We start from the raw sequence: 26,637 nt of genomic DNA, 5'->3' as shown, positions 1-26,637 counted from the left end.
CTTCCTTTTCAAGATTACTATGTTTGGTCTTCTGTAGTTCCATACAAACTTCAGGATTATTTGTTCCAGTTCTCTGGAACAAATGTTGCTGGTATTTTGACAGGAACTTCATTACATCTGCAAATTGCTTTGTGGAGTATGGACATTTTAACAATTAGTTTCTCCAATCCACTATCTTTCCAAGTGTTTGTTACCTTCAATCTCTTTCATCAATATTAAATAGTTTTCTGAGTATAGGTCTGTTACCTCCTGGTTAATTTTATTCCATGGTATTTCATTCTTTGTGGTCCAACTGTAAATGGGACTGTTTTCTTAATTTCTCTTTCTACTATGTCTTACTAAAGATATGCAACAGATTTCTGCATACTAATTTTTTATTCGAGGACTTCACTGAGTACACTTATCCGTTCTGGTAGTTTGGGGTGGTCTTTAGGGTTTTCTATATATAGAATCATGTCATCTGCAAATACTGGCAGTTTTATTTCTTTTTTTTTTTTTTTTAAAGATTTTATTTATTTATTTGACAGAGAGAGATCACAAGTAGACGGAGAGGCAGGCAGAGAGAGAGAGAGGGAAGCAGGCTCCCCGCTGAGCAAAGAGCCTGATGCGGGACTCAATCCCAGGACCCTGAGATCATGACCTGAGCCGAAGGCAGCGGCTTAACCCACTGAGTCACCCAGGCGCCCTGGCAGTTTTATTTCTTTATGAATATAGATACCTTTTATTTCTTTTTCTTGACTGATTGCTCTGGCTAGTACTTCCAGTATAAAAGTGGTGAGAGTGGAATTAAAGTGGTGAGACTGGACATTCTTGTCCTGTTTATCATAAAGGCAAGGGCCTCAGTTTTCACCACTGAGTATTATGTTAGCTATGGGTTATTCATACATGGCTTTATTTTGTTAAAATATATTCCCTCTAATCCTACATTTCTTAGGGTTTTTATCATGACTGGATATTGTACTTAGTCAAATCCTTTTTGGCATTTGTAGAGATTATATGGTTTTTATCCTTTTTGTTATTAAAGCAATGTATCACATTCATTGTTTTGTGAATACTGAGTCACTCTGCATCATGGGAATAAACCCCACTTGATCATGGTGAATGAATTTTTTAATATATTATTAAACTTGTCTTGCTAATATTTTGTTGAGGATTTTTGCATCTATGTTCATCAGAAATACTGGAATATAATGTTCCCCCTTTTTTTTTTTTTGTATCTTTATCTAATTTGGGAATCAGAGTAATGCTAGCTTCACAGAATGAATTTGGGAGCTTTTTTTCTCATCTGTTTTTTTGGAATGGTTTGAGAAGTATAGTTATTAACTCTTCTTTGATTGGTAGAATTTGCCTGAGACACCATCTGGTCGTGGACTTTTTATTAGTGGTGGGAGTTATTTTCTGTTTGTTTGTTTATCACTGATTCAATTTTATCACTGGCAATCAATCTGTTCACATTTTCTTATTTCTTCCAGATTCAGTTTTCAAGGTTTAATGTTTCAAGGAATTTCTCCATTTCTTCTATGTTGTCAAATTTGTTGGCTTTCCAAAATAGATATTTTCAAGGGAAGAGTTCAGATGGTGGAAAAAGGGTAGGCAAACCTAATTTCATCTGGTCCCTAGAATTGAGTTAAATAATTATCAAATCATTCTGAATACCTATGAAGTTAACCAGAGATCTAAGAATAGGATGAATTGCTGCGGTTGTGGAAGACACAGAAGACATTAGAGAATCACTTACTGGAGAAATAAAAGAACTAAAATCTAATCAGGCTGAACTAAAAAGGGCTGTTACTGAAACGTAATAAAAAAATGGAGGCCCTAATGCTAGGATAAATGAGGCAAAAGAGTCAGTTATACAGGAGACAAAATGATGTAGAATAAGGAAGCTGAGAAAAAGAGATAAACTACTGGATCATAAAGGAAGGAATCAAGAGATGAGCAATATGATAAAGCAAAACAATATTAGAATAACTGGGCTCCAGAGGAAGAGGAAGGAGAAAGAGGGACAGAAGGTTTATTTGAAAAAATTATACCTGAAACTTCCCAAACTTTCCTAATGTGGGGAAGAAAAAAGGCACGCAAGTTCAGGGGATGAAGTGAATACCCCTCAAAATCAATAAAAATAGGTCAACAACTTGACATATAGTGAAGTTTGCAAATTTCATCAAGAGAAAATCCTGAAAGCAGCTCGAGACAAGAGGTCCTTAACCTATAAGGGTAGAAACATAAGGCTGGCAGGAGACCTGTCCACAGAGACCTGGCAGGCCAGAAAGGACTGGCATGATATATTCAATGTGTTAAATGAGAAAAATATGCAGCCAAAAATACTATACCCAGCAGGGATGTCATTAAGAATAAAAGGAGAGATAAAGAGATTCTAGGACAAACAGAAACTAAAAGAATTTATGATCACTGAACCAGCCTTGCATGAAATATTAAAGGGGATCCTTTGAGCAAAGAGAGCCTAAAAGTGAGACCAGAAAAGGAATAGAGGCAACCTACAGAAACAGTGACATTATTAGGTAATAAAATTTAGGTATAGCTAAATTCCCTATCTTTCAATAATAACACTGAATATAAATCGACTGAATGCTCCAATCAAAAGACACAGGGTATCAGATTAGATTTAAAAAAAACCAAGACCTGTTGATATGCTGTCTACAAGAGACACATTTTAGACCCAAACTCATACCCAAACTGAACGTGATGGGGTGGGGATCCATTTATCAAGCTCATGGATATCAAAAAAAAGCTGGGGTAGCAATCTTTATATCAGACAAACTAGGTTTTAAATCAAAGACTGTAATAAGACACAAAGAACACTATACCATAATAAGAGGATCTATCCAACAAGAATATCTAACAATTGTGAACGTTTATGCTTGTAACATGGGACCAGCAAATTATATGAACCAATTAATAACAAAATTAAAGAAACACACTGATAATAATACAGTAAGAGTAAAGGACTTTAACACTCTACTCACAATAAATGGACAGATCATCTAAGCAGAAGTTCAAAAAGGAAACAAAGACTTTGACACACTCTACCAGATGGACTTCACAGATATATCAAAACATTTCATCCTAAAACTACAGAATACACATTTTTCCAAGTGCATATGGAATATTCTCCAAAATATACCACACACAGGGTCTCAACGAGTACCCAAAGACTGATGATTCCCTACATATTTTTGGCCCAGTTTTTTTTGTTTTTTTTTTTGTTTTTTTTTTTAAGATTTATTTGACAAAGAGCGAGAGGGTGCACAATGGGAGAAGGAGAAGCAGACTCCCTATTGAGCAGGGAGCCTGATGTGGGGCTTAATCCCAGGACCCCGGGATCATGACCTGAGCCGAAGGCAGATGTTTAACCAACTGAGGCACCAAGGTGCCCCTCAGACTAGATTTTTAAAACTTCAACTCAATCACAAGAGAAAATTTAGAAAGAACACAAACGCATGGAAGTTAAAGAGTATCCTACTAAAGAATGAATGAGCCAACCAGAAAATTGAGGAACACTATTAAAAAATTCATGGAAACAAAATAAAAACACAAACTGTTCCAAACCTTTGGGAGGCAGCAAAGTTGGACCCATGAGGAACATATACAGCAATATAGGTCTTTCTCAAGGAACAAGAAAAGCCGCAAATACACAACCTAACCTTACACCTACAGGAGCTGTAGAAAGAACAGCAAATAAAGCCTAAATCCAGCAGAAGGAGAATAAAGATCAGAGCAGAAATCAATGAAAAGGAAATCAAAGAATATAATGGATCAAAGGAATTAGGAGCTGGATCTTTGAAAGAATTAACAAGACTGATAAACCTCTAGTCAGACTTATCAAAAAGCAAAGAGAAAGGACCAAAATAAATAAAATCATGAATGAAAAAGGTGAGATCACAACTGACACCAAAGAAATAAAATTAAAAGAGCATATTATGAGCAATTATATGCCAACAAATTGGGCTATCTAGAAGAAATGGACACCTTCCTAGAAACATAAACTACCAAAACTAAAACAGGAAGAAACAGAAAACTGGAAAAGAGCCATAACCAGCAAAGAAATTGAAGCAGAAATAAAAAATATCCCAACAAACAAAGGGTCCAGGACCAGATGCCTCCCACAAAATTCTACCATTTATTCATTTATTTATTTATTTCTTAAAAGATTTTATTTATTTGACAGACAGAGATCACAAGTAGGCAGGGAAGCAGGCAGAGAGAGAGAAGAGGAAGCATTCTCTCCACAGAGCAGAGAGCCCGATGCGGGGCTTGATCCCAGGACCCTGGGATCATGACCTGAGCTGAAGGCAGAGGCTTTAACTCACTGAGCCACCCAGGCACCCCTACCATTTGTTTTTTAAAGACTTTACTTATTTGTCAGAGAGAGAACACAAGCAGGAAGAGTGGCAGGCAGAGTGAGAAGCAGGTTCTCTGCTGAGCAAGGAGCCAGATGTGGGACTAAATCCCAGCACCCTGGAATCATGACCTAAGTCAAGCACTTAACCGACTGAGCCAATCAGGCATTCCTCCACCAAACATTTAAAGAAGAATTAATACCTCTTCTTCTGAACATGTTTCAAGAAACAGAAATAGAAGGAAAACTTCCAAGCTCTTTCTATGAGCATTACCTGGTCCTTAAAACCAAAGACCAAAAGGAGAATCACGAAAAAGGAGAATTACAGAGCAATATCCCTGATGAACATGGATGCAAAAATTCTTACCAAGATACTAACTAACAACATCCAACAGTACACTGAAAGGATTATTCACCACAACAAAGTTGGATTTATTCTTGGGCTGCAAAAGTGGTTCAACATATGCAAATCAATCAATGTGATGGACTATATTAATAAAATAAAGGACAAGAACCATATGAGCATCTCAATAGATACAGAAAAAGAACATTTGACAAAATATAGCATCCTTTCTTGATTAAAACTCTGCAGTGTAGGGATGGGAAAATGTACCTCAATATCATAAAAGCTGTATGTTAAAAACCCACAACAAATATCTTCAACAGGGAAAAACTGATAACTTATCACAGTTGGGAATACAACAGGAATGCCCATCCTCTGCACTTTTGTTTGACACAGTACTAGAAGTCCTACCCTAGGCAATCAGATAACAAAAAGAAATAAAAGGCATCCAAATCAGCTAAGAAGAAATCAAACTTTCACTCTTCGCAGATGACATGTTATTCTATGAGGAAAACCCAAGACGACATCCCAAAATTGCTAGAAGTCATATAGGAATTCAGCAAAGTCACAGGATATAAAAACCAATGCAGAGGTCAGCTGCATTTCTATACATTAACACTGAGGCAGAAGAAAGAGAAATTAAGTAATCGATCCTATTTAAAATTACACCAAAAACCGTAAGATACCGAGAATAAACCTTACCAAAGAAGTAAAGGATCTGTACTCAAAACTAGAGATTATGAAGGAAATTGAGGAAGACATAAAGAAATGGAAAAACATTTCACACTCATGGACTGGAAGTTCAAATACAGCTAAAATGTCTATGCTGGCCAAAGAAATCTACACATTCAATGCAATCCCTATCAAAATACCATCAACTTTTTCCAAAAAGTTGGAACAAATAATCCAGAAATTTTTATGGAACCAGAAAAGATCCCGAATAGCCAAAGGAATGTTGAAAAAGAAAACCAAAGCTTGTGACATCACAATTCTGGATTTCAAGCTATACTGAAAGGTGTAATCATCAAGATAATATGGTATTGGGACAAAAAAGGACACACAGATCAATGGAAAAGAACAGAGAACCCAGAAATGGACCTTCAACTCTATGGCCAACTAATCTTCCACAAAGCAGGAAAGAATATTCAATGGATAAAAGACAGTCTCTTCAACAAATGGTGTTAGGAAAACTGGATAGCCACATGCTGAAGAATGAAACCGGACCATTTTCTTACACCATGTACAAAAATAAACACAAATGGATGAAAGACCTAAATATGAGCCAGGAATCCATACAAATCCTAGAGGAGAACAAAGGCAGTAACCTATTGGACGTTCACTACAATATCTTCCCAATAGACAAGTCGTCAAAGGCAAGCAAAACAAAAGCAAAAATGAACTACAGGGACTTCACCAAGATAAAAAGCTTTTGCACAGCAAAAGAAACAGTCTATGAAACCAAAAGACAACTGACAGAATGGGAGAAAATATTTGCAAATGTCTTATCAGATAAAGGCTGGTATCTAAAATTTATAAAGAACTTAGCAAACTCAACACCCAAAAAACAAACAAACAAAAAAAATCCGGGTAAGAAATGGGCAGAAGACATGGATATTTCTCCAAAGACATCCAAATGGCCAAGAGACATGAAAAAATGCTCAACATCACTTGGCATCACAGAAATACAAATCAAAACCACAATGAGCTACCACCTCACACCAGGCAGGCTAAAATTAACAACTCAGGAAACAACAGATGTTGATGAGAATGTGGAGAAAGGGAGGTCTTACACAGCTGGTGGGAATGCAAGCTGGTGCAGCCACTCTGGAAACAGTAGGGAGGCTCCTCAAAAAATTAAAAATAGAGCCACTGGACAACCCAGCAACTGCACTACTATCTATCCAAAAGATATAAATATAATGATTCGAGGGGGACACATTCACCCCAGTGTTTGCAGCAACAACAGCCAAAATATGGGAAGAACCCAGATGTCCATCAACAGATGAATGGATTAAGAAGCTCTGTGTGTGTGTGTGTGTGTGTGTGTGTGTGTGTGTGTGTGTAGAGAGAGAGAGAGAGAGGAGTATTCTTCAGCCATCAGAAAGAATGCAATCTCGCCATTTCCAACAAGGTGGATGGAACTAGAGGGTATTATGCTAAGCGAAATAAGTTAGTCAGAGAAAGATAAATACCATATGATTGCATTCGTATGTGGAATTAACAAAACAGACAAACACAGGGGAAAGGTACAAAAAATAAAATAAAAGGAAAACAGAGAGGGAGGTAAACCATTAGAGACTCTTAACTATAGGGAACAAACTGAGGGATGCTGGAGGATAGTTGGGTAGCAGGATGGGGTAACTGGGTGATGGGCTAAGGAGGGCACATGAAGTAATGAGTACTTGCTGTTGTATACAACTGATGAATAACTGAATACTACCTCTGAAACTAATAATACAGTATGTTAAGTAAACTAAATTTAAACAAAAAAATTTTTTTAAAAAGGAAATATGGGTGGATATGATGGCACAGATTATTATGACAACTGTAGTGTAAATATGCTTATCTTGCTGTTAGTACATGAGTTATTATCATAAAGTTGGCAAAATCTGAGTATTTCTCTTTAATGTGTTATCTGAGATCAAGATACTGCAATTACAAAATACTGCTACATTCATGAAAAACAAAATTAGGCTGTGGATATAATAAGTAAATGAGTTTCTATAATATCACACACAGTAACCCCGTTCAGTCCTGTTAACCATACTCTTCCTTGTTGAAATGTGGAATAAAATAGGGGCAACTGGGTGGCTCAGTCAGTTAAGTGTCTGACACTTGATTCTGGCTCAGGTCACGATCTCAGGGTCATGGGATCAAGCCCCATGTAAGGCTCTGTGCTCAGCACAAAGTCTGCTTAGGATTCTCTCTCTCCCTCTCCCTCTGGCCCTCCTCCTGCTTGTGCTCTCTTTCTCTAAATAAGTAAATAAATAAAATCAATCTACATATATATATATATATATATATATATATATATATATATATATATATTTCCTAGTAAAAATACAGGTTAATATTTGTTAGATCCGGGACACCTGGGTGGCTCAGTTGGTTAAGCATCTGCCTTCAGCTCAGGTCATGATCCCAGGAACCTGGGATAGGGTCCGGCATCAGATTCCTTGATCGGGGGGTGCCTGCTTCTCCCTCTGCCTGACATTTCCCATGCTTGTGCGTGTGCTCTCTCTCTCTCTCTCTCTCTCTCTCTCTGGCAAATAAACAAAAACTTCTAAAAAGAAAAAAATCTTTAAATAATATTTTTCACATCTATTCAAAATGGATGAAAAGAAAAGACCTACACACAATCAAGTTTTAATGTCACAAGATGATAGAATTTATAAGAAGCTAGCAAAGAATACAACAAGGTAAGTATCTCTGAGTGATGGGTGAATGTTGGAGTTCTAAGAGGGGATATGGGGTTTTTATCTTTCTTGAAGTATGTTAGGGTGAGTCCTTTCTGCAGCCAGTGAAGAGACATTCATATCCTACCTAATTATGCTGAAAACAGCACAACATCCACATATATTTTCTAAGATTATCCATGCCAGATCACTCTTTGTCTTGCTTCAACTAATTCAGAACCTCAAAGGACTATAACTACTGAAAAACAGTTCCCTACACCAATCACAGCTTGTGTGTTTGTTCTGTTTACTGAACAGTAAATTTGTATTCCTAATATTTTGTTACAGTGCTCCAGGAGGAAAATCAACGGATACATGAAGTGATACTGCTACAAATTTAGTCTTCAATGTCATTAACAATCCTTTAAAATATCCTAGATTGGCTTCCTCTTATTTCTTTAAAATCAATTCCAAATCGTTCACAACTCTCCTCATTTATATTCATGCCTGCCAAAAATTCTAGCACTGACTCTAGGTTAAGAAATCCTGTACGAGGATCAAAGGTCCTCACCAGAGGGAAACAAATCTCCTCTGTCCTCCTATCTCAAAGACTTAGGACCAAAGCCTAGCAAGTAAAGAATTATATCAACATGTACATAATTTTCTTCAGCAGTTTGAAAAGAAATTTTAAATTTTTTTTGGTCATGGGGGAAAGAATTCTGCTTTACATATGATTAAAGTTAGGATACAGAGTAAGAAATTGTACAACCACAGTCAATCCAAATTTATGGTAATGGTGGTAAATAAAACTAGTAGAAAACACCAAATTACATGTATTTAAACAGTTATAAACAGTAACACAAATATATACAAGTATGTACATAAAGGCCATTTTTCCTAAAAATGACTTCATAAAACTATTATATTGATATATATAATCAAACACATACATCTAGTAACAGTCATATCTTTACTTACTTGATCAGCCCTTGCACATCTGTATAAAAGATGATATAACTGGATGATGCCTTTGGAAGATTAGAGGGTATCACGAAGAAAATTAGTAATATCTGAAACACCCAAGTTAAAGCCACAGCCTGACATCAACAAGGACTGGAACAATACAGCAATGTATTTTTCCTGAAGCTAAACATGTGAAAAATAGTAGTTACCTCTGGATCTAACTGAATAGAGACTGTGAAAATTCCTAAGTAGAGTTCCTAGCTTCCTTGAGGACTACAGTTCTAGGCAGTCAATGCTCTTATCCTAGCACTAACCAGCAGCTTTTATCGTGTACTGTCTTCTGAAAAAATTAAAATATGTACCATATATCTTTGCTCTAATTATCTAAAAGTAACTGTGGCGTGCAAATCTTTGTTCTCCTTTCCACAGTATGTACTAAAATGGGAAAGCAAGTACCCAGCCATAGACTACATTACCCAGATCACCTCAGTATGCAGTAATTTCCCATCAATGGAATGTAAACAAAGGAGTCAAAAGCTTCTAAGAAGTAGGTACTGCTCCATTCTCTCTCCCCTTCCACTCACTGAATGCAAACAACACTGAGGCTCTAGAGGAAAAAAGGACCAGATAATGGAAGGAGCATGATTCCTGAATCATATGAAAGGAAGATGGGTACCACTAATTCTGGTACAGATTGGTTAGACAATAAGAAATTAATGTCTATCATGATAAGCCACTGTATTTGAAATTTAATTTTTATAGCTACTCTATGTAGCTGCTAGAATTTTTGAGAACAGGTTAAAACATCCACAAAGTTAATTTCAGAGAGACACTGAAATTATATAAAAACCTCAAACAAAGAAAGCCCAAAACCCACTTCTAAGTAAATACTAACCTATCATTTGAGGATTTTCAAATACCTATGCAATGAAATGAGTGGTTTATATCTTCTGTCCTAAAACATTCTGTATATTCTATATATTACTTTTCATTCTAAGGAAGTGGAAGAAATCAGTGCTAAAGTGTTTTTAAAAAACTTAATAATTCAAATACTATATAATCAAACAAAAAAATGGGAGAAATGAAGTTTATGTTTAGAACTTCCTTACTCTTCTCAAATTAGGCACTAAGCTGACTGTGAAATATCCTGGACCAGTTCCTAATCTCAATTTAAAATATGCATATCATGAGACGTAAAGGAGTTTAAAGGTAATTCAGCTAAATCACTAAAAGGGATTAACAATGATTACTATATAAAAATATAATCATTTCTACCAAAAATCATGGCTATAAAATCTGAACATTTCTAAAGATCAAATTAAGATACAATTCTAAGGTATGTGCCTTGGTTTGATAATACCTTGACTGATATAACTCTTTCATTCAATTAGTATTTGTAAAGTTCTATTTATTTTACCTGCTTCTTATGTACATCCTCCTTGAGGATCAAAATAAACCAAGCTGTTTAAGTTGGGGGGGGGCATAATCTGACACAAATTCAACTCTTTCTTTTGCCTTATGTTTTCTTCATATTTTATTAAATTCCATTAAATCTGTTATATTAAGAAAGTCCCCCAAATTGCCAAAGACCAAACATGTACAAACATTTTTACATAATAAGATATTACTAATATCAACTATAATAAGGGTGAGGTAAAAAAGAAACACTAACAGTTTCTGGATAGTCTGCTCTAAAAGAAAAAAAAAGGTGTTTAGGCCACTAAAATAAGATTCCCTTTAAGCGAGAAGCACATGTGGTGGTGGTGTAACAGAGAGTAATATGGCTATCATGCAAGTCCAAACAAAGCCAAATTTTCTGTTCACCAATAAGGCTACAATGAACTAGTAGATAGTTCAGGATTAAGCTGTTAATCTTTCCTCTGTAATGAGATATAGCCAATAAAAATAACTTAAACTCAAAAAGGGAAAACACTCTTCCTCACCTAATTTCATTTAAGCCTTCAAAAGGTATTCTATCATTTTTAAATGATCCTGGATATCATCTTAGCTTTTTATTTTAAACATAAAGATACAATTCAATAAAAACCTCTTGTGTCTACCTTTACTTTAGAGTCAGATTACATTTCTCTGGACCAAGAAGAAAAAGGAACGTTAGAATAATACTTCAAAAGAGGAGGGGACATAAAGGCAGAAAGAGAGATGGTCCTGGGACCACAACTCTTCAGATGGAGGAGACGGGGAGAGGGAAAATGGTAGAGGAGTACCTGCCTTGGGCCAAGAATCATGTTTTAGCATGAAGTAGTCCTGAGTCTTATCCTCTTACCTACCCCCAAAGGGGACCTATGCTGGACTATATATTTAACTCCCCAATCCTTGATTCCTTGATTTCCAAGGAAATCCATTCAATTCCTTGAATCCTTCCCCTTCTTACTGATCGTGATCACCAGGATTTCAATGTTACCAACAATGACCACTAGGACCACCACAATGACAACACTGGAGCTGGTTTTTAAATGTCCATGGTGGGTGGGAGTGGATTTCTTATCCATGTAAAAATTACCAGCAGGGAATGACCTACACAGAAGTGAATACTGGGAAGGCTATCATCCTGGGAGAGTAATTCATCCCTAACCCCCCTTTTAAAATAGGCAGAGCTAGCATCAAGGATCTTCTAAGAAGTGTTCTACTATTGCTTAATATAGAGAGTTAGCTGCCTATAATGTACCACCAGCCTGTACATGGAATATTATCAAGTCACAGTCACAAAAGAGCCACTACAGTTCAGCTTCCCAGTCCGAGTTTAAAAAGCAAAGGCATCTTGGTAGTGATGCTTTTGCAATAAGAGTGTTGTACTGTAGGATCAGGTCTTCATTTTCCAAATCATGGATGCCCATCAGGTTCATCCACCAGCACAAGAACATTTGGTTGTACCAGTGGGCCTTCAACCACCATTTCTGTCACATCTGGGGTTGTACAGGTTATTAATGTCAACAAACATACACTTGGCTAGGTATTACCAGGCTCTAGCCACTCTTGTGGCCACTCATACATGCCTTTATCTTAGGAACTAAGAGCTCCAGAATGGAGTGTTCACCTCGACAGCACAGTGCCTGGCACCAGTAGTGCTCCTCCCCTTCCACCTCCACCCCTAAATGATCAACTCATTCATGGGACATGTGAAATATATGTGACTGACTGTCACCATTAGTCCAGACTCCCCACCAGGGTCAGAACAGAGGAATGAGAACTGGCAGGATAGAAAGATACTCATAGGGCTTTGAAAGGACCCAAGCTCTGTCATCTGCATGGATGAGTGTCTACAACTGTGCTGCCTGCAGCTTCTTCCTTTTCATGTACAAAATTCATTTCTGAGTGACACTGAAATACACAGCTGTTGAAGTTGTGATTATGTACATTTTGACTGTTAAAAAATTAACAATTTCAATTATTTGACAACTGCCTGTCACCATGGAAAAGATTACATGATCTATGATATTTTAGGAGAAATAAACTTCAGTCTTGTTTAAACACCTACTATTTAGTTGTCTACTGCAGCTAAACTTAATCTAGATGTTTGTTAAATTTAAATTTTTCATTGTTAAAAATCAGAATAAACGTTTTAGTGTTTTATTATATGATTTTAAATCCTGTACACCCAAAATCTTACACTGTAGTGGGTGCAGCTATAAAGACATATTTCTTGCATTACACTCATATGTTGATTAATTCTACTCAAGTATTTATATCTGCTCAATTCTGTAAAGTTTTACTCCACACTCCTCATCTTCATTGTGTTATTTCCTATTTTCTGGCTATCTTTGTCATATTCATTTCAGTCAATGATATACTTGTTCTCTCCCTTAATATCTCCTTAGAATTTTCACAATTACTCATACTTCTTAGATATTCTTCAGCCATTTTAATACTTAGTAAACCTTTTAAGCTTTGCAATGAACATGTAGAAATTCAAATGTTATTATGAAACACTTTTATCCATTTTATCAGTGACTTAGTAATGTATGTAATTTCTGACAAGTCATAATATGAGTTCAAACACAAGTTAACAGGTGAGATTTAAATAAAGTCACAGGTGCTTTTTCACTTTCTTTACTATAGTCACAGAGTAAAATGCACCCAGCTAAATCTTGAGGAAGAATTCCTCTGTATTTTATATGTTGAGATCTGGCAACAACCCCATTTGTAAGCTAGGGACTAGAAGAAATCAATGTCCTTTAAAAGTTCAAGTTTTCTTTACAAAAGAACAAAGCTTCCTCTCTAAGGGAGAGAGAATGACTCATCACAGACTATCCTATCCTCTAAGATACCTGTATCTTTTTCCAGTCATATTAAAAGGACAAAACCAGTTTTCCCTTCAGAGTCACCTGTCAAAAGCCAACATAAGACTAAATTCTGTCATTAGATATACCTCATTTATACTCTAATTCCAATTTCTATTCACAGAACTTATTATTAGTAGTAACATACTAAGACAATTAGTATTAATCATTGGTTTGTGATGGCATATTAACAGATTATTTGATCACTATCGAGGTTTTCCTTTCCCTTCCATGATTAGATAGTCTATGAATGCAAGGGATCAGGGAAGTTTAGTTCATCTACATCTCTTACACCTAACCCAATGCCTGAAACAATAGGCTTTTAATGAATTTTTGAATGAATAAACTATAATCCAACTTTTTCAGTCGATACCTGAGGGTACAAAATTCAAATGCCAATGATTAGATCACTTAAATGCTTACTAAGCCCATAACTACAACAATAAATAACAGTTAGATTAAGTAAATAACATGAATGTTCCAAAATTCAATATGTATTCAGTGTCATGTATCTAAAAGTCAAAATGTCCAAACCAAATTATTTCCATATCCATCCTCCAACACCAATGCTCATGCAAAATTTTCTTTTGGTGAACATCAGCAAGTCAAACTGGCAATGAGCTTAGATTCCTTCCTCTTATCTTTCAGAATCACTTCATAGCCTTAGTATTTGTAGACTCTGTCACTTCCTCTTCATCCTAATACTCTATAAATTTAAACATGTGTTTCTTCCTAATTGGATCAGTAAAAAACTGAATCAGTGAAAGAAGTCTGATTCCAAATCATTACAACCTCCAAATTATCATCTAAACTGCATCCAGAAAAATAGTTCTAAAAATGCTAATTAATACTCATCTAATACTCACCCAATACTAATACTCATCTTTTCTTTCTAAAATGCCATCAATTTCACAAAAAGGTCTTCTGTAGTCAATACGTTTATAAAATGACTATATCCCTTCCCCTTTCAAGAGAGAGAAAATGTGAAGCCTTTGATAAGATTTGTATTAAAGAACCTGATTTCTTTTATTAAACATCCCACAATTATTTATGGCTCTTTTGGTCTTTCTTTCCTATCAGAACACTCAATGTTCAAAACATAACCTTTCTCTGAGCTATTTTTACTACAATATCATATGCCCTCTACAGTAAAAGGTATAATCTCATCTTTATATGTCTTGTTTCCACAGTAAGAAATGCTTCACTGCTGCCTAGCTAATTCCTACTCATCTTTCAAGTCTCAGTTCAAGTTTTATCTATTCAGCAAGCCTTCCATGACCCTGTTCTCTAGACAGGCCTAAGTGAATTTTTCATGTTTTCAACCCACCCTGTATATCTTCTTACTAAAGTATTCTACAACATCTGTTTCCCATGAGACTATATTCCATGAGGACAGAACTGTGGTTTTAGTTCTGAATATAAAGCCTCTGATTATAGGAGATGCATAAGCACCTATTTTAGCTAGTGAACGGATTCTTTACAATTCTGATAGGGAGAAAAGACAAGACAGAAAGCCATAAATAGTTGCAGGAATCAACGGTTTATGAGATGCTCAATAAACAAGAAATCAGGTTCTTTAATACATACCTTATCAAAGCCTTCACATTTTGTTCCTTTCCAAAGGGGAAGGGATGTAGTCATTTCCCAAACATACTGACTAAAGACTTCGTTTGGGGAAGCATTTCAGAAACACCTATCTATCCAGTCTACTACAGATAATAAACTAAACAAGACAGACAAGGTAAAGGGCACCCAGATTCAACAACACTTAATATTTTACAACCAAACTTGTTTCTTTTTGCTTCTTTTTCAGTTTTCATTGTCGTACCCCACATACCCCTCTCTGATCCCATTCTCTTTCTAAGTAAACAATACCATAAACTTGATTTCAAGTTATCTTATGTATTTATACTTTATATAAATGGTACAATGTATTATGTATTGTTCTGAAGCTTGCTTTGTCCTTTAAACTGCATTCCTGAAATATACTCATAACAGTATGCAATTTCAATCACTACAGAAAATTTAAGTGTTTCAATATACCACATTTATCAATTATCTTATTCATACACGTTTAGGCTCTTCTTTATTTTGTTGCTATTATAAACAAAACAGATATAAAAATTATTGTATTTGCCTCCTTTATATACACGAAAATTTCTCTAGAGGTTACATCTAGGAACTGAATTGCTTCTCTTCAAAGTATTCTCGGTAAAAAAAAGAAAGAAAGAAAGAAAGAAAACAAAAGAAAAACAACGAAGAACAAAAGAACGAAGGTCACTTTTACAATGTAGCATTCATTAAATATTTACCAAATGAATGAAAAATGAACAGGTCATTCAATTTTTCTTAATACTGCCAAATTTTTTTTCTGAAGGGGTTAGAACAGATTTGTACTCCCAACAGTTGGCACCCTACAGTCTTACTGACTTAGTAACATATACCAATTTTTTTTGAAGATTTTATTTGTTTATTTGACAGAGAGATCACAAGTAGGCAGAGAAGCAGGCAGAGGGGGAGGGGGAAAGCAGGTTCCCCCCTGAGCAGAGAGCCCAATGCAGGGCTCCATTCCAGGAACCTGAGATCATGACCTGAGCCAAAGGCAGAGGCTTTAACCCACTAAGCCACCCAGGCACCCTTCATCCACCATTTTAATGTTATTCACTCTCATGAGTGAGACACAGTATTTTACAGTGTTACTGCCAAAGTTTTATTATTTCATCTTTAGCACTTTATTTGAATGGGCTCTTATCTCCTATTACATTGTTCTAATAGACTATTACTGCTATACGGAGGGCTGATCATTTTTTTAAGGTTGATTTTTCTTTTAATGTCTATTTTCTCTCTAAGAATTTTGCAGAACACTTTTATTGGTTCTAATAGCTTATATCCTGAAAATTCCACAAAGACAATTATATATTCTGTAAATATGGATAATTTTGTTATCTTCCCTACCAAACGAAGGAACTTCCCACTTGTTCCTAATTCACCAAGAGTACTGTTCATCACAATTATCACCTAAACTCAAATCACAATTATCACCTAAACTCAAAAATCAAATGATTTTTCTAAACACTTCACATAATTTCAGATAAGGATAGGTTTTCCCCATACCATAACATGACTATCTGGTATATTATAGTAAAATATTTGTTAATAGTAAAATATCCTTGGATAGTAAACCTCCTTTATCCAGATAAAAACCTCTAGGTCTTAAAAATGTATTGACCCCCAATCACTAATATTTTTATTTAGCTGACCTTTTCTATAATTTCTTTCTCTTTGTAATTTCCATTTCTACTTTAATTATCCCTTTCTTCCTAATTACTCTTCTTTCTTCCTAATTAATTTAGGTTGCTCTTTTTCTAGTTTCCACTGCTTTTGCTAATACTAATATATTTAAGACTGTGTATTTATCCAAGTGGTGCTTTAGCTAGTCCCAGTATTTTTACTAACAATACTTTCACTAACACTCACATATCAACCCTGTGTATTTCCTCTTTATCACATCATTAAAGGACCTTTTGATACTTTTAAGTATAATTCAGAAGAGGAATTTATTTTGTGTATTTCAACATCATTTCAACTATCACTATGGTCAGACAATAGGATCAAGTATTCCTTGATGAAATATTTTAAGATTTTCTTTTAATCTTCCATGTTCTATAGTTATACTCTACTATTAAAACCTAGGTAATTATTTTTACTTATCTGCTCACTTCTGAGAACAAACTTGGGATCTGAGGAAATATGCCTGAGAAATTTTTCCAAAATTATCTCTTCAAAACAATGTTTCTTCTATTCCCTTTGATATCTTCCTCTGACATATTTTGGAACCCTTCAATCCATACCAAACTCATGCAATTGCTCTTTCATAATTACTTCTTTATTTCTCTGGACTACACTCTAAATGAATGCCTAATGAATGTCAAGTCTTAAATTCTCCCTTTGATGACATCTACTATAGTTTCTTTCCCTCGGTAAAGGAAATTTATTAAATTTATCCCCCTTTTTGGTACCAGATACAATTTATTCTTTCATCTCTCTGGCACCTTAAATATGCTATTTATTTATTATTCATCCCTCCCCATCTAAAGTTTTGTGATTATCTCTGCTTATCCTGTCACTCCATTGCAGAACTAGATCATATAATGCAGGTTTAAAACTTCTTGCTCTCAGATAATATTTTGAATTTTTATAGACCCAGTCACCAACTTAGTTAAGAAGACATCTCAATTCAGGTCCTGGTTTTAAGAACTATGTCTGTCTTCTCCCTTTCCTCAGCCCTTGATTTCCCATAAATGAAGTTTTAGATTAAGTTATTATCCAAACAAGAACCCTCTTGGGTATTAACAGAGTCTTTATTATTAACTACATTTAAAAAAAGCATAAACTGGGAGTCTCAAAGGTAACCTGAGATATATGATCACCCTAAACATAAGCTTTAGCCAATGCAGCAGTGATCAGTGGCTTTCTTCAGTCTCCTTTACAAGCATGGAGACTAATGTTAGGCCCTGGCTTCATGTAGGTATAAGCCTGACTCTCTTCCTCTATGTTTCATGAAACAGTTTTAGCCTTTAATTTTTTTTTAAAGATTTACTTATTTATTTATTTGACAGAGAGAGAGAGAGAGAGGGAACACAAGTAGGGAGAGTGGGACAGGGAGAAGCAGACCTCCTGCTAACCAGGGAGCCCAATGTGGGACTCAATCCCAGGACCCTGGGATCATGACCTGATCCAAAGGCAGATGCTTAATGACCAAGCCACCCAGGCGCCCAGTTTTAGTCCTTTTAACATACAAGAAGCAAATTCTTGCCTACAAGTACCCGCTTCTCTATGCTAAACCTAATCCTCTTCATCACTGTAGATTATCTTAGACTTGAAACACAGAAAGGTTTAGTTTTTAAACTCACTGTCTGTATTCTCTTTTTAATATTTTATTATTACTTTATGTTTGAAATGAGGAGGTAATAAACAGTGACATTAGTCTGCCACCTTCAATAAAAGAAACACCAATTTTTTTAAACATGCATTCCCTTTACTCAGCAACTACTTTCAGGAATTTATGTTACAAAATCATTCCCACATACACATTTTAGATGGGTATCTGAATATTCAAAGAAGTGCTATTTTTAATAGAATAAAACTAATCTAGTTTACATGAATAGTAAACTAGTTTTAGTAGTGTAGTTTATATCTTACTTCTTTTAAAAACAAAGGAGCCCAAGTAAAAACTATATAAATAAGTTATGGCCCAGACATGTTACGAAACAATAAGGTAATGTCACAGGAAAAATGCCCATAATAGAATGCTCAATGAAATATATATATATACAGAAGTTTGTAGATGTGAATATAGGTAGGAAACAAAAATGTAACACGACTAACAAAAAATTAAAAATGCTGGGGGCACAAGAATAGAGAAAAACAGAAGAATAGAGAGAAAAAGTTGAAAAGGTGGGTTAAAACCAAATAACGGAAAGCACTAGGGGCTGAACTACTTATTTTAACCTTTCACAAAATGTGGATCCCAAAGAATTTAAGCAAGGAGTGATAGTATGAAATAGCATTCGGGAAAAATAATCTGAATGAAGAATAGAGAATACAGTGGATGAAAAAGAAAAAACTTGTATTAGTCACTGTTTTGTTTCAAATACTATACAAGATTTTGTTCATATTAAAGACATTTTTCATATTTTTAAAAAGCTGGATTGAGGGTGCCTGGGTGGCACAGTGGGTTAAAGCCTCTGCCTTCAGCTCAGGTCATGATCTCAGAGTCCTGGGATCGAGTCCCACATCGGGCTCTCTGCTCTGCAGGGAGCCTGCTTCCCCCTCTCTCTGCTTGCATCTCTGCCTATTTGTGATCTCTCTCCCTCTGTCAAATAAATAAATAATTTAAAAAAATAAAAAGCTGGATTGAGCTTTAATACAGTATACAATAAAATTATTTTTATATACACAAATATCTTACCAAAAAATTTTACATGAAAAAAATGAAAGCAAAGTACTGAAATGCAATGTTTAAATTTATACATAAAAATAAATTTCCTTGGGGTTCCTGAGTGGCTCAGTTGGTTAAGTGTCTGACCCTCACTTTCAGACCAGGTCATGATCTCAGGATCCTGGGATCAAGCCCCATATCTGGCTGTGCACTCAGTAGGCAGTCTGCTTGAAGATTCTCTTCCTCTGTCCCTCCCTGGGCTCAAACTAGCATGCTCTCTTTCTCGCTCTCTAAAATAAATAAATCCTTTAAAAATATTATAAAATAATAGTAAAATATAAATTTTCTTCAATTTTCTGCTTGTGTTTCCACTTAAATATGGAAAACCATAAAGCAGACCTCAAAAATAAGATACTTATAACTTGGTAACAATTTTTCTACTAAAGTATAATAAGGAAACTATCAAGCTTTGTGGCTAAGGGTCATTATTTTAAAACCATATTTATCTAACTTACAGTCTGTCCACTGCTTCAAATAATTGGAAATTTCTATTTCTTTTACCATTGGCATCATCACACTGCCCACCTCTCCTCCCACACAAATTCCAAGATCCCTGAACCTACCAATCTGTTAACATACAAAAAAAGGAGTAAAAGCTGAACTCCCTTAAGAAATGCAAAAGGAAATACAGGTTAAAAAATGAAAACTTCTAAAAGTAAACCTGTTTCATAAATTACCTTAATTTTAAAGAAACTAAAAAGGAACTATCAAAAATGAGTGAATAAATAGAGAATGCAAATATCTAACCTTTATCAATCATTGGTGATCAAAGAAATGCATATTAGAATAATAAATTACAGGGGTGCCTGGGTGGTGCAGTCTGTTGAGCCTCCAATTCTTGGTTTCAGCTCAGGTGGTGATCTCAGAACTGTGAGATCAAGAGCTGAGTCGGGCTACATGATCAGTGTGGAGTCTGCTTGGATTTCTCTCTCACTTTCCCTCTGATCGTCCCCCACCCAATAAATAAATAAATCAAAAATAAATAAATGTCAATATATTTTTCAATATATTATTTTTCAATATATTATCATTTTTCAATTTTTCATTTTTCAATATATTATCAATTGATTCCTAACTATAAAGTATCCAGTTGCTAGGCACACTTCTAGTGAAAGATAGACTAGTGAAATTTTTTGGAGTAATATATTTATGTATCACAAAGTTAAGAAATACCCTTTCACCAAAAAATTTTGCCCTAGTGTTTTTTTTTTTAAAGATATTATTTTTTTTATTTGACAGAGATAGTAAGAGACAGAAAACACAACCAGGGAGAGTTGGTGAGGGAGAAGCGAAGCGGGGCTCGATCCCAGGACACTGGCATCACCACCTGAAGTGAAGGCAGACACTTACCAACTGAGTCACTGAAGTGCCCCTAACTCTAGTGTTTTAAAACGAAAAAAAAAAAAAGAGGTAAAGAGGTAAACACGAATAATGAATAAACTCTGTAACAGTGAAAAAATGAAAAGATACACTAAAAGAACAGTAAAATAACTGAGATTTATCCTTATAGCCAATTAGTAAGAAGCCAATAATTATATGCTCTTACAGAATATTTAATAATGTTTTTTAAATGAATGAGGTGAGAGAAGAGAGAATAGGAAGGTTATAAAAGATCACATACACACACCAAATAACCATGAGTATTAATTGTGGTTATTCCCAGCTCACTACTTAAGAATCCTTTTTTTATACCCTTTCTTCTTTGAAATATTCTTCAGTACACATATCTTACTTACAGTAAGTCAGATTCTAAAAATATATAGTAAGGCAATAAAAATTCTCTCAGGCAGCTATTATATACAAGTCATTTAACTCAGTACGCTGTAATCTAAAGTGCATTTTACCATTAAACAAAATGTCTTTCCTGATGCAACTAAGTAAAACAAAGAAAATTTTTAAAGATAAACTTCATTATACAATCAGCAAAAATATATAAATGCCACTTAATAGGTTCCACATAGATTACTGACAGTACTGCTTTGTAAATAAAATAAAAACACTTAAAATTTACCTGCATTGCACTTTTCCCCAATTTCACCACTTCAAATAGTGTGACAGGCTCCCCTTCACCATTCTGTTGAGGGTGCCCATTTGCTCTTCCACGGCCCGTTCCTCTAATGGTAGCTTCAATTCTACTCTTCTCTCCTGGAGATTTTCGAGGTTTCTTATTTGTAGACTGAATAAAAAGATGAGGAAAAAATTAAATTAAATACAGGTACACTTTGCTTTATGCAGAATACCACAATTATGTTTCATACTGTGGAAAGTACTTAGCACTACTACAGGTTAAGAGATGTACTTTCTGAGCAAAGGAAGCTTTACAATTTGTTTTCAGTAATAACTGCAAACAGCAAAGTGTAATTTATGTAAGACATGAAAATTTTAAAAAAATGTTTTGCACAATAATGCAAATGCTGAATATTTTAACCATGTCCCCTTTGACATCTCCATCTTTATACCTTCCCAATACTATTCCCTCAGAAACCTTATTCAATAAAGTATTACTTGGAAATGTTGCATATTCAACTTCTCTCTCTATAGAAGTCCTCAAGTATTTTTTTTTTTATCCAGTCATGCAACCAATATACATCGAACATATTTAAGACTGTTCTAGGTACTAAAAATACTAACAATAAACAAACATTCTTGCCTCTGATGGAATTTACATTCTTCAATTAACATCCCAGCCCATGTCCCCAATTTTTTTTAAAAAGTCAACACCAGCTACCAACTTATCTATGTCCAACTCTTGAGCCAAGGATAATTTGACAGAATCGCCTACGAGTCACTATTTTATTCACATAAATTTCATTCATATATAAAATCATCACAGTTACTGCTTTAGCAAACTTAACAATGAAAATAGTGTTGCTAAATGTAATAGACATGTTTTGAAACCCTATCAATAGGCCACATGATTTCATCCTTTCCTTTCAGATATCTTTTCCCTTCCCTGTATTTCTTACCTGTTAGAATTACCTTAGGGCTCTACTCAGTATCTTTTCTTCTTAATCTTTATACTCTCTTTTAAGGGATTTACCATCAAAATAGTCTGTTTCAGTTATCTACTTCTCAATTTTTTTCCTCATCTTCACATCTACCCTTGTTTGTCCCACATTATGATCCTGGAGCCGGACCTGTAAACTTTTTTGTTATCTGCTATAGTGTTCAGCTTTTTTTAACTAAAGGGCATGGGAGGAATACTACAAAATATGGTATGTAAGGGCTTCCCTCCCAACTTATTGCACCTGTTCCCTTCACTTTCTATTCTTCTGTTCTTCATATACTCTTTCAACTCTTCTTGGTTAACAATCTTACAATCATTTCTGTGTGTAGATTAATATGTAATAAATTTACTATTTATTTTTAAGTAAATTATTTTTAGAACAGTTCTAGATTTACCAAAAAACTGTGAAGACAGTACAGAAAATTCCCACATATATCACATTCACTTACCCTATTATTAACTCCTTACCATTTGTATGGTACATTTGCTACAGTTAGTGAACCAATATTGAGAGATTAACAAAAAGTCCCTACTTAATTCAGATTTTCTTAGCTTTGCCTAATGGCCATTTTCTGTTCCAGGACCCCATTCAGGACACCCTATTACATTTATGTCATGTGCCTCTAAACTCCTCTTGGCTTTGACAGGCTTTCTGGTGACCCTGACTGTTGTGAGGATTTCTGGCCTAGTGTTTTATAGAATGTTTCTCAACTGGGTTTTGTCTGATGGGTTTTTCTTATCACTACACTGGGATTAAGGGTTTGGAGAGGAAGATGTAAGAGATAGTTTTACTTTTTTTCCACCTTGTATCAAAGGTATACACTATCAACATGATTTATCACTGAGGATGCTGACCTTAATCAGTTGACTGAGGTGGTGTCTGTCATGTTTCTCAACTGTAAAGTTACTTTTCCACCCCTTTCCACTCTGTATTTCTGGAAGAAAGACACTACATACATCCCACTACACATTTATGGGGTGGGGTGTTATTCTCCACCTCTTTCATGGGGGAGTATTTACACATATCTAGAATTTTTTAGTAAGGGAGATTTATCTGTTCTCAATTCGATCACTTAAACTAATGTGGACTCATCCAAACTTATTTTATACTTTGAGTTATAATTCAACACAGTTCTGTTCTTCAACCTGTTTCAGCTCTGGCCATAGGGAGATCTTTTAGTTGGCTCCTGCATCCATTTCACATATTTCCATCTGTGTGTGTGTATGTGTGGGTCTTACTGGTTACCTTCTGGCAGCACAATATTCTGCAGGCTCATCTTGTATATTCCCTTCCTCAATTTTTGGAACTAGCCAATACTCCAAGGAGCTCTGGTTCCTTTTACTGAAGAATGATATTAAAGATGAAGATCTGGGCACTTGGTTTTGCTCCTTGATACTGAGTGTAAGTATTGCTGCATGTAACAATTTATTATCCATATTAAGATAAGTTCATACTAGTTATCTCCAACTCTAACCATTACCATATAAATGCATCATCCCCCTTACTAATCCATATGGTCACAACCCAACAGTGACAAACCTGACACCCACTAGTATACATGTATAGCAGTAATAGAACTATTTATGTGCTGTGATGAGCACTGGGTGTTACACTTAACTAATGAAGCACTGAGTACTACATCAAAAACTAATTATGTACTATACAGTGGCTAACTGTATAACATAAAAAAACTGTTCAATCACACCCCAGCAGAAACAATTTTATTAACTAGATTACATTGCTTACATATACAATGTAGTTTCTTTGATTTTAGTCTTACAGTTTAATTTCAAAAGTTATTTAAGTCAGCAACTTCCTGCCCAATTCCCTTCAATAACATTGTTTCAAACACTTCAAACAGAGGTAGACTGCTTTCTTATATTCTACATTCCCTTCTGGTATCCACCTAACCTCTTACATGACTTTATAAAATCTGTACTTCTAAAATTCACTTTTTCTGTTAAGTTCAATGGGTTTTAACAAATGCAGTGTCATGTATGTACAATCTGGTATCTCATTACCTTAAAAAAATCCCTGTGCTTCTCCCATTCAAACCTCCCACTTCTCTTTGGCAAACAATGAATTATTTTATCATTACTATAGTTTCGGCTTTTACAGTCATATAATTAAATCACATAGTATGCAGCCTCGTTAGACTGTATCTCTCACTTTAACAATATATAAAGATTCATCCATGTCTTTTAGTGCTGACTAGCTAATTTCTTTTTATTTCTAAGTAATATTTCATTGTATGAATGTATCACATTTTGTCATCCACTAACCTAATGATGGACATCTTGGTCACCATTTCTTGGCAGTTAGGAATAAAGCTGCAATACATATTCACATGCAGCATTTTGTGCAGGCATAATTTCCAAATGAGTTGTGTAAACATCTAGGAGGATGATTATTCAATCATATGATAAAACTATGTTTAGCTTTGTAAAAAAAACTGCCAAACAATCTTCCAAAGTAGATATAACATTTTGTATTCCATCCAGTGATGAATAAGAGTTTCTGATGCTCTGTAACCTTGACAGCTTTATAACCGTGTCACGTATTTGGATTTCAGCCATTGTAATAGGTATACAGTTGTTATTCTATTGTTGTCTTAATTTGCAATTCCTAAATAATAAATAATTAATGACTTTTTAATAATTAACAATTCTTCATCAAATTAAAATTTTCTACTGCAATTACTGGAATATTGTCTCCTGACTACATCCTGACTCTCTATATTTGTACTAACATGATAGCACTACTCTCATGAAGCTAACTGAGCGTATGAAATATGTCTAGTCAAAAACAAAATTTGCAATAAGCATAAAATATCCACAAGATTGTGAAGACATGAAATTCAGAATGAAAAATAGCATACAAAATCTCTCACTTATAATGTTATAGTGATTGCATGATGAAATAACTTTAGATATATAAAAATTAATTTCATTACCCATTTTTTGTAACTTAGACAATATTAAGCTGCAGATGTGGCTCACATCCTATTTCTTTTTTTTTTTTTTAAAGATTTCATTTATTTATTTGACAGACAGAGATCACAAGTAGACAGAGAGGCAGGCAGAGAGAGAGAGAGGGAAGCAGGCTCCCTGATGAGCAGAGAGCCCGATGCGGGACTCGATCCCAGGACCCTGAGATCATGACCTGAGCCAAAGGCAGCGGCTTAACCCACTGAGCCACCCAGGAGCCCACATCCTATTTCTATTAAACGATCCCACACTATTCTAATTCTATAATCACAGTAATTCTTATAACGTAACATAATCCCATTACTTCCTTGTTTAATCTCTGATCTTTGGTGACCCTCATTAACCATCAATTTAAAATCCAAACTCCTAAGCATGGCAACTAAGACTATCATTTACCACCTGTTCAGTCATCTACCACACCAGATCCCTCTTTACAGGCTGATAAATTTAAAGTTGCTTAAAAACATCATCATTTCATGCTTTCATTCTTTACAGCTGGACTCTTGATTTTGGCTCCTAGTAAGTCTTGTCTCTGTGCTAGCTTTTCAGAGGAACAGGTATTTTCTCAGTATTGTGCAAGCACACAAGTGTCTCTACACACAACTGTGTGTATATGTCTGAAAACAGGTGGCAAAATATATTTCTTTATTAAATAAGTAATACATTCACTTGTCTAAAATTCAAAAGGTGATTAAAGTTCTACAATGAAAACTTGTACACCCCTGCCCTCAATCCACAATCTACCTTCCTAAGAGACAAACACTACTACTCTTTCCTTATATGTCATATAAACAAAGAAATATGTATGGAATAAAAGAAGAAATAAATAAATGGAAACCCACTCTATGTTCATGGATTGCAAGAGTTAATTTTATTAAAATGACAATACTCCCCAAAGTAACCTACAGATTCAATGTAATCTCTATCAAACTCCAAATGACATGTTTTGCAGAAATGGAAAAACCCATTCTATAATAGTGACTCTCAAAAGGATCTCAAACGACCAGAATAATCTTGAAAAGCAACAACAATGGAAGACACACTTCTTGACTTGAAAACTTATTGCAAAGCTATACTATAAAAACAGTGTGGTGCTGGCATGAAAGCAAACATACAAAGCAGTGGAATATAATAAAGAGCCCAAAAAACAAACCCTCACATGTATGGTTTAATGATTTTGACAAATCCACTCAATGGGTAAAGAGCAAAAGGCAACACACGGAATGGAAAATAATATTTACAAATCATGTATCTGATAAAAGATTAATATCCAAAATTCATA

General features: G+C 35.0%; 1 protein-coding gene across 3 annotated transcripts in view; it reads right to left on the bottom strand.

The window, feature by feature from the left end:
• The window catches only part of STAG1 (stromal antigen 1), a 425,489-nt gene that overhangs the window by 244,725 nt on the left and 154,127 nt on the right, over positions 1-26,637 (bottom strand). For all 3 annotated transcript variants that reach the window (XM_032869634.1, XM_032869636.1, XM_032869635.1), the window contains one exon: positions 21,372-21,536. In XM_032869634.1, coding sequence (XP_032725525.1) covers positions 21,372-21,536 — 165 coding nt within the window. The remainder of the gene's footprint in view (positions 1-21,371; positions 21,537-26,637) is intronic.

The sequence above is a fragment of the Lontra canadensis genome, unplaced genomic scaffold (assembly GCF_010015895.1).
Source record: "Lontra canadensis isolate GAN:19392208 unplaced genomic scaffold, GSC_riverotter_1.0 scaffold38, whole genome shotgun sequence".
NCBI lineage: Eukaryota > Metazoa > Chordata > Mammalia > Carnivora > Mustelidae > Lontra > Lontra canadensis.
Note: the sequence above shows the minus strand (reverse complement) of the source record. Positions and strands in the feature narration are given on the sequence as shown.